At 35.8% G+C, this 9392-nt stretch overlaps 1 protein-coding gene across 6 annotated transcripts in view; it reads left to right on the top strand.

The window, feature by feature from the left end:
* The first annotated feature begins 7010 nt into the window (after positions 1 to 7010).
* Positions 7011 to 9392, top strand: part of LOC144225546 (sodium channel protein type 3 subunit alpha) — an 81748-nt gene continuing 79366 nt past the window's right edge. For all 6 annotated transcript variants that reach the window (XM_077756771.1, XM_077756775.1, XM_077756773.1 and 3 more), the window contains exons 1-2: positions 7011 to 7274; positions 9249 to 9367. In XM_077756771.1, the coding sequence (XP_077612897.1) occupies positions 7011 to 7274; positions 9249 to 9367 (383 nt within the window). The remainder of the gene's footprint in view (positions 7275 to 9248; positions 9368 to 9392) is intronic.

Genomic DNA, 9392 nt, shown 5'->3' with positions numbered 1-9392 from the left:
GTCAGTCAAGAATAGAATGTGTGGAAAATGTTTTGCTTCAGAGCAACAATTTGTGTTGTCAGCAGACATTTCAGTGAAGGTTACTTAGCTTCTCTGTGTCTGTTCTTCATTTATTTTAAATGAGGGGAGTTGACTAATTGTCAAATCCAATATATGCCTTTTAGTTAGTGTCTTCAACATTCCTCTTTTGGCATCTATGTAACTGTTCTGACTTCACTGTCTAATTTTCCTCTCCTTAAAAATTGGTAGTCACAAGAGTCCTAACTTTCTTCTTTCTGATTTTTTCCTAGACAGTGTAATGCATATTCTTATCTTCAGTTTCAACCAGTGATTCCTTAATCAACATTTTTCTCAGCCCAGACGGCTTTCCTGATTCTCAGACCCATATTTTAATTACATACCCAGCTGTCTCACAGGCATCTCAAACTAAATAAATCCCAAACAGAATTTATTATCATGCCCTACAAACCCTCTCCACTTTTCTGTTGGGTTAATGACAACTTGTGGCTTAAACCAATCTGGGATTGAGCTTAACCTCATAACTCTTCTTCAAGCCTCATATCAAGACATCATAAAATCTCATTGATTTTCTCTCTCCTAATTTTGCATTGAATACAGTCCTCTGGCCATGGTTTGTTTTCTCTCTAACGTTTTGATGGCCTACTATCTTCCAAGCAGGTGTTCATCCTTTAGGTGCTTTTTCTCATTTAATGTCATATTAAGTCTATGAAATATGTGCTATCATTACTATTATTATCTTAATTATGCATATAGGGAAACTGAAGATTATAAAGGATAAAAAAAATTGCCCAAGGTCACACTGCTAGAAAGTAGCAGAGTCAGCATTTGAATATAGTTCTGATTGTCATGTCTAGGCCCTTAAATAGTACAGCTATAGCCACATTCTCTTGCCCTCTTCTTTAGATTCCTGGTGTCCATCTGTTTGCTTCTAGGGCAGTTCTCAAAGGGTGGTTTGCAAACAACTGGGGGTTCCCCAGTCCCTATCAGGGGGGAAGTGAGGTCTAACTATTTTTCTAATAGTAATACCAAGGTGACCTTTCACCTTTTCACTGATAGTGCAAAAGTCATGGAGTGAAAGTGCTAATGCCTTAGCAGGGAGCAAGGCAGAAGCAGCAAACTGTAGAAGTTTTGATGTTTTCACCAACACACTTTGCAAAAAGTACCGGTTCACATAAGAACATCTTTGATGAAGCAGTAAATATTATTAATTTTATTAAACCTTGACCTAAGGGACATGTGTTTTTAGTATTCTGTGTGATAAAACTGGAGAGATACCTAGAGCATTCCTGCTGCACATTGAAGTGTCATGGTCGTCTCAAGGAAAGGCATTTGTGTGACTGTGTGAGTCAGGAGCTGAATAAACCACTTTTTCTTTTTCTTTTTTTTTTTTTTTCCATGGAACACCATTTTCACTTGAAAGAAGTGACAAACCATGGTTATTCAGACTTGGATATTTAGATATTTTCGAAAAAATGAACAAAGGAATAGGCTGTCACTTCAGGAAAAGCAAATGACAGCATTTGTTGTCAATGTTAACATTGGAGCTTTCAAGTGGAAATTGGAATTGTGGAAAATGTTTACCTGCCACTGGGAACTAGGCAGCCTCCCAATCCATTATGACTTTTCTCATGAGATCAATGGTGACATTAGCAAATGTGACTCTTGAAGGTTATTTAATGAAATTTACCAAATTTTGGAAATCTGCATAACAGCGTGCCAATATTTTCCAAATGATCCATATATGAAGCTACAGAATCCACCCAAAAGGCAATATCAGTAAGTAATTCCTGATACAGTTTCAGCTTCCACATTGAAACTAATTCAAACAATTATTTGTAGAGTTTTGGTGTGTATCAAAGAATATTCACAACTGCTTAAAAAGACAATTAAAATATTCTTTCCTTATATGTATATATATAATGAGGATTTTCTTCATGTACTTCAATCAAAACAACATATATCAACAGACTGAATCTAGGAGCAGATAGGAGAATCTGGCTGTATGCCAGTAAACCAGACAGTAAAGAGATGTGCCCAAATTTAAAATAAATTCCTTTTTTTCACACCATTTTTTTCACTTGGGATAACATAGTTATTTATTTAACAGAGCCCAACACANCACGCAAAGGATTATTATTAAGTTAATACAAGTTTTTTAATCTTTTAATTTTAATATGATAAATGTGAATATATAAGTCACCCATAAAGAAAAGCTCTTTGATATCATCATTAATTTTTTTAATGTTTATTTATTTTTCAGAAAGAGACAGAGGGCCAGTGGGGGAGGGCCACACAAAGAGAGAAAGAAGCAGGCTCCAGGGTCTGAACTGTCAGCACAGAGCCCAACACAGGGCTCAAACTCATCAACCCAAAGATCATGACCTGAGCCAAAGTCAGAAGCTCAACCAACTGAGCCACCCAGGTCCCCCAGTATCATCAATAATTTTAGGAGTCTTAAAGAGAGGACGTGGGTGACTCAGTCGGTTAAGCCTCTGACTCTTGATTTTGGCTCAGATTATTATCTCATTGTGAGTTTGAGCCCCACATCGGGCCATGAGCTAACAGTGTGGAGCCTCCTTGGGATTCTGTGTGTGTGTGTGTGTGTGTGTGTGTGTGTGTGTGTGTGTTCCTTCCCCACTTTTGCTCTCTCTCTAAGTAAATAAATAAACAAAAATATTTTAAAGGAGTATAAAAGGATCCTGAAATCAAAATGTTTGAAAACCACTGTTCTAAGATCTCTCCACCTGTCTGCTCTTCCTATTGTCAACCATCTTCCTAATCTTTAAATTGATCTTGTCACTCCACATCCATGGTTTACGTCAGCATGCTGTACAAGACCTTTTGTGATTTATATCCTACCAGTGTTTCAGTCCTTACTCTAACGACTTCCTTTTGCGTGGGTTGATCTCTATGAACTTCTTAGTTCTTAGTAATGAACTTCTTAGTTCTTCTGAAATTCTCCCTGCTCTTTCTTATTTCTAGACCCATGCACGTGCTGTCTCTACTGACGTGTGTTCCTACCAACTTTCCTCCAACTACCACCATCATGCCAGTTGGTCAAATCCCAACTAGTCTATAAAACTTCCTCAGGAAAACTTTCCTGAACCATACATCTCCTCACCCTTGCCTGGGCAGGATAAATTGCTCTCATTTATGGAGCTCAGACAATACCAGCTGTTGATAATGGTATTAAAATTATTTGTGTAAACATCTCTCACAATGGACTGTCAGCTTCTTACGAGTAGGGACCATGTGTGCCTAGTGCAAACATAGTGTTGACACACACATAGTAGTCTCTCAATAAATATTTCTTGCATAAATGATCCTAATCCTCTCAGGCTGAAAATCCTGTGGTCCATCCCTATAATAGGATTTTGTGAACTACAGTATTTTTACTGATTAACAGAGATGCATTTGGTTTACTCACACACATTCTCACACACACACTTTGGTTTTTAGTCAAAGAGATCATCCTCTTAGGTCTTTTTAAAAATCTTTTTTTTGTCCTTGCAAGGACAGTTCTGGGGAAATTTTGGCATATTAAATTAGATATATTTTAATAAATTATAATGCACATATATTCATTAATAATATATATCCCACACCAAGGCATCAGTAGGAATTAATTTTTAAAAGTCTGCTCTAATGGAAATATAAAATTATGTAAGAGGTCTATATAATAGGCTCACAAAGAACAAGAGGAAAGAGGAAAAAAATTTAAATTGAATTGCCATAGAACTAGGAGAGGTTTCCAGGCAGCAAAGCTCCAGGAGAAGCCATGAGAAGGAAGCTCCCTTGCTATGATTTTAAATGTCTCAACCTATCCAAATACTGGGCAAACTCTACTGCCCCTTTGAGGAAAAGCTGTAAGTCTGGAACTGGTCTAAATCTTCTCAGGATTTAGAAACAATACTGTGGCAGTTTCAAAGAGACATCATTACTTTCTTTTGACCAAGACTCACATTCTTTGTGCTAGTCCTTGATAAGCAAACAGGAAGGTACTGAATTATTTGTTTACATATGTGTTTACAATTTTGTGATGGTACTTTGCTCCATGTCATCTCAGAGAAATCAAAGTAATCTGTAGAGATTATTAAAATATTTCCACAATGGATATTTTAACCTAATTTCATTTTAAAACTTAGGAGCCAGGAACTTCCAATTAAATGAGTATAAGTGGTTATTTCTTTACAGCAAAGTGTTGCCACATATATGGTAAAGTGTTTCAATGACAATGAGGTTAAGGAAAGTTAAATGTCATAAGCAAACTATTATTGACAGGCTCAGGACAAACCCAGATTTCAGATTCTGACTGCTGCATGTTTCTCATTTCATTGTTAACAGAGAAATGAAAGTTAGTTGAAGTAAACTCTCAAATACAATAGTAACCTTTCTTCCTCCCCAAGAGAGCAATCATGTCTCATAGAAATGTCTTAAGATATCTTTGTCATACTGTTTCATGTTCATTTAGCACTTGGTAAGAATCTTATCCATTCAGTTCATGAAAGATGATGAGAGATAGGTAGATTACACATCTCTAGGTGTTTAAGGCTTGCAGTTAATGTGCAAAGTCCTTCCACATTCAAAAGTATTAAGATGTTTATTCTATACAGCCTAGCACTGGACTGGCCATGTGGCTATCAAAATGAACATGAAATGGCTAAGAACTTTAATTCTGCTTTGTTCCATGTGTTCTGAAGTTAGAAGGCACAAAATAGATGATTAATTTTTGATTAAAATAGAATTACTATTCTCAAAATTTCTAATTCATATACTACTTGATGGAGTACAAAACAAAATGAAACAAAAAAGCTTAGCCCCCTCCCCCCGCCAAATCAGAAGTTCTTTTTTAGAACTAGTGGGGAAAATGGCACAGATTTTTGACATCTGATATTTTATAACTTACTTAGAATATACCTTCACAGTAGAAGAAAATGTAATTATAAATACTAGTTAAATGAAAAGATATAGCTATTGGGTGCCTGAGTGGCTCAGTCGGTTCAGTGTCCAACTTTGACTCAGGCCATGATCTCATGGTCTGTAGGTTCAAGCCCTGTGTTGTGCTCTGTGCTGACAGCTCAGAGCCTGGAGCCTGCTTTGGATTCTGTCTCCCTCTCTCTCTGCCCCTGCCTCCACTCACTCACTCACTCACTCACTCTCTCTTTCAAAAATAAATAACATTAAAAAAAGAAAAATATAAAGGAAAAGAAAAGACACAGCTGTTAAAAATACTTGACTAATTAGAAGACCAGGGCACTAGTAATTCAGATATAAACTCAAAAACATATATAATAATCTGTAGTCATTTTTTAATCTATGTCATTTTTATCATGTTACTATAAGACTAGAGTTTATTGTCTGTAAGCTCAGTATATATATGTCACAAACAGCTAAGAATTAGAAGGCTATTTAGGGATAAATGACTATGGAGACTAGAATAAATGTGAGGGCAGACGTGGGGTAGGTGATTGGGATAGGAAAAATGTCACAGATGACTTTCATGGTTACCCCAATGCCATGGTTGTAGATTGTTTTACAATATGACTGATGTACTCAGTGTATTTTTTTATTGTTTCTATTTTCTAGATTTTTAAAATGTGATTTTGACACAATGCAAAATAAAATAACCATTAACTTAAGTTTCACAATTTATGTAGCCTATGTCTTGTATTTTTGACAGTTCCATCATACTTCTGGCAGAATTTTTTTTACCTTCCCTGGAAAACTGATCAGGGCCACCCCACATTATCTGCCTTCTCTCCTTTCTAATCCCAGCGGTTGCTTGGCATGTGAATATGGCCCTGTAGTTCCTAGTTGACTCTTGGACTTCTGTGGTCAGCTATGGTTCCACCAAATCAGGACCTTACTTAAGGGAGAGTGGCTGGACTTGTGAGGATGCTTGAAACCACAGCAAAGGACACAGCTACAAGGAATGAAAGATGATTATATTATGATGATTGACACCAACACAGTGCTTACTAATTCCACAACAGCTCTAGACACTTAATGTAAATTAATTCATTTATTCCTTACCATAATGGGAGGTCATTTCTCATAGCATCTCCATTTTATAAATGGAGACAAGAACTGAGGGCTTACATTTTGCAAAGTCATGCGGCTCATCAATGGCAGAGCCAGGGTTAAGAACAGAGAGAGTCTAGCTCATAGTCCATGCTTCTAACCACTACATCAAATGGAAGATTCAGAAAGAATATGAAAAGTGTCTTGGAACGATTGGATAACAGCAGACTGGAAAACGAAGTATATTCTGCCTTGCCTCAGAAGATGCTTCAGAAGGATCCAAGGTGAAAGCTGAAAGAAAAGTTTTGACTTCTCTGTCGGACTTTGTCTGAAGAACCCATGGTCAATGATAATGATGCTGATAACCAGAACAGTGGTTGGATTAGGCAAAACTTGTTTTCCTATCCTGAGGTTTTCTAAGTCAGGCATATACTACTGTGTTTCTTTATTTGGAGTCAGTAAGATGTGATAAAAGGAGCAGGGAGAAAAATGATGGGTCCTTAAGTGGTTTTACTGACAATCATCACGGACGTTATTCTCTTCACCAGAAGTATACTATCTTTTGGCTCAAAAGTCTCAGACCAGACTTTGATAGACTTAGAAACTAGGATTGGATAGTGATGCTTCCAGGTTAAAATTTGTAGTGCAACACTAAAAACCCTACTAAATGTTTACAATTTTAAAAAGCTACTAGAAGAATTCCCAAAGGAACACTGTAAAATATTTATGTTGTACACTGTGAAAGAAAAGAGGTCTGTGTATTGAAGAAGAAAAGAGCTTTTCACCAAAAACAAAGTCATGTTCATTTATTAATATACTAGCAAAAAAGTTACTAGAAGAAACATTAAATGACATCTTGGCTGATTTTTTCAATCCCTCTCATTCACTCCCTTTCCTCTCATGCATTTTTTTTTGTAGGCAATTCTTATGCAAGAAGCTAAACGTAATTAAATGTGCAGGATGAAAAGATGGCACAGGCACTGCTGGTACCCCCGGGGCCTGAAAGCTTCCGCCTTTTTACTAGAGAATCCCTTGCTGCTATCGAGAAGCGTGCTGCAGAAGAGAAAGCCCAAAAGCCCAAGAGAGAACAAGACAATGATGATGAGAACAAACCAAAGCCAAATAGTGACTTGGAAGCTGGAAAGAATCTTCCGTTTATTTATGGAGACATCCCTCCAGAGATGGTGTCAGAGCCTCTGGAGGACCTGGACCCGTACTATATCAGTAAAAAGGTGAGTGTTGATTTTATTGATTTTAAAGTTAAGTTCTATTTCCAAAGTTAAGTCTTCCATTAAACACTTAACTTTAATACACTTTTCTCTGGCTCATATACATACCGCATCAGAAGCTTTCTACTTGTAGAGATTTTATACTTTTTATTTTCACTTATGTTTAGGCAGAGTATAAGCAGGAACATTTATAAGAAATGAAGGCAAGATTTGGCTATGGTGAAGATATATGAGAGATGAACAATTTCTACAATCTCACAGCTCTGAGACAGTCAAAATTAAATTTGACATCAACAAAGCAAATATCTGTTACTACTGACATATTTAAGCACATGGTAACAACAGAATGGCCATGCCGAAGAAGAGTTGTGGGCATATGGACTTCTTATGTTTGAGTTTTTAGTTAGCTTGAGGTTTCCTTCTAGATTTGTATTCTAGAAGGTAATAACCTTATTAAGCATCCTCCTATAGGAAGATAATACATTGACAAGCAGAGTTATAACTACTCATTGTTAAAATGACAGTCTGTGAAAAAAAAAAAACCCTCAAGTTTTCTCTATCTACATATGACTTAAATCATTATGACTTTGCCTTCTTAATGCTATAATAACCACAAAATTCTGTCAGAATTAACTAGTTTTTGTAGTTAAAGCAGCTGTGCAGAGTTTTAGTAAATATTTTTTAATAGATGATAGATTCTGCATTATGTAATTGGGTATTTTGGCATTTTAGAGCAATGATTTATATTTCACATTCATAAGCATAAAAACAAGTACATGTAAAACCTAAAGATAAATAAATATCACCATGAATTGATGGTTTGTGGATTAAAGAAGATATTAAGTACCTTTATTAATTAGAGCAGTCCTAAAAGGAATGGCTAAGGAAACTGCATTCTCTAAGCAGTATGCAATTTAAACATAGAAGATCGATGATGGTTAAAGAACCGGACAGTTAATGATCCAATCGTGGAACTAGCCCTATTGCTCTAAAGGAGGGTTTCTCAAACTTTCATGTTTATACACTTAATAGGATCTGAGGATCCTATTAAGATACAGATTCCGACTCCACAGGTCTGGAAGGTGGCTGGAGATCCTGCATCTCTAAAAAGTCCTCTAGAGAGATTCTTGCTGCTAATACATGGATCACACTTTGAGTAGCAAGTTTTAAAATGTTTTCTATAAGTTAAAAAAACAAATTTAAATAATTAATCATGTCCTTTCTTTTTCCTCTGAAATTAGTTTCATGAAAGGTGGTATCCAAATAGATTCACATATTTTAAGAGGAATTTATTCCAGCACTTTATTACAGAAGCAATAAAGAAAAATTTTAAATTTAGTTACTGTATTATTACACACAATGATAAGTGAGACATCCCCCAAGAAACTAGAATAAAATTCTCCTTAAAATTACTCATTCAAAGTATATATTTGAAGATATCTTCAAGAGACAGGGGAATGCTTACTCTGACATGCTTAAGAGTATTTGCTACTTAAAGAAAGGAACTGTCCTTAAGAAAGGAAATTGGTGAGGTTAAAGGGTGGGGAGAATAACAGAGACAAAGACTGGCATTTTTCAAGGGAGACAGATCTTTAGTAGTAGCTCTGAAAGCATTTTCCTCCCTAAATCAAGTCCATTTCATTGTAGAGGGGCTACACTGGGCTACCAAATAGAGGAGGTATTAAATCTCCTTGTTGTAAAGTTACAACTTGATAAAAAAAAATCATGTAGGATCATTAGTTTGTATAACAAAGTTGAAACCTTAGAGACAAATTAGATAATAGGAAATCACATGTTTACTTGTAGCTATATATTAATTTAAGGGAGAAACATCTAACATGTTTATAGTTATGATATACCAACTTGTTTAAACTAACAAGTTTGAACAAATCAGTTAAAAAGTTCTTCATGTGTGTAAGCTTTTCAGATAAACCACATGTCTAATTTAGTGGTTTTTTTTCATATTTTCTTTTTCAGACTTTTATAGTATTGAATAAAGGGAAGGCAATTTTCCGATTCAGTGCCACCTCTGCCTTGTATATTTTAACTCCGCTAAACCCTGTTAGGAAAATTGCTATTAAGATTTTGGTACATTCATATCCTTTTCATGTGACTGAATGT

Source organism: Crocuta crocuta, unplaced genomic scaffold, assembly GCF_008692635.1.
Source record: "Crocuta crocuta isolate KB4526 unplaced genomic scaffold, BGI_CrCroc_1.0 scaffold359, whole genome shotgun sequence".
Taxonomy (NCBI): Eukaryota; Metazoa; Chordata; class Mammalia; order Carnivora; family Hyaenidae; genus Crocuta; species Crocuta crocuta.
Note: the sequence above shows the minus strand (reverse complement) of the source record. Positions and strands in the feature narration are given on the sequence as shown.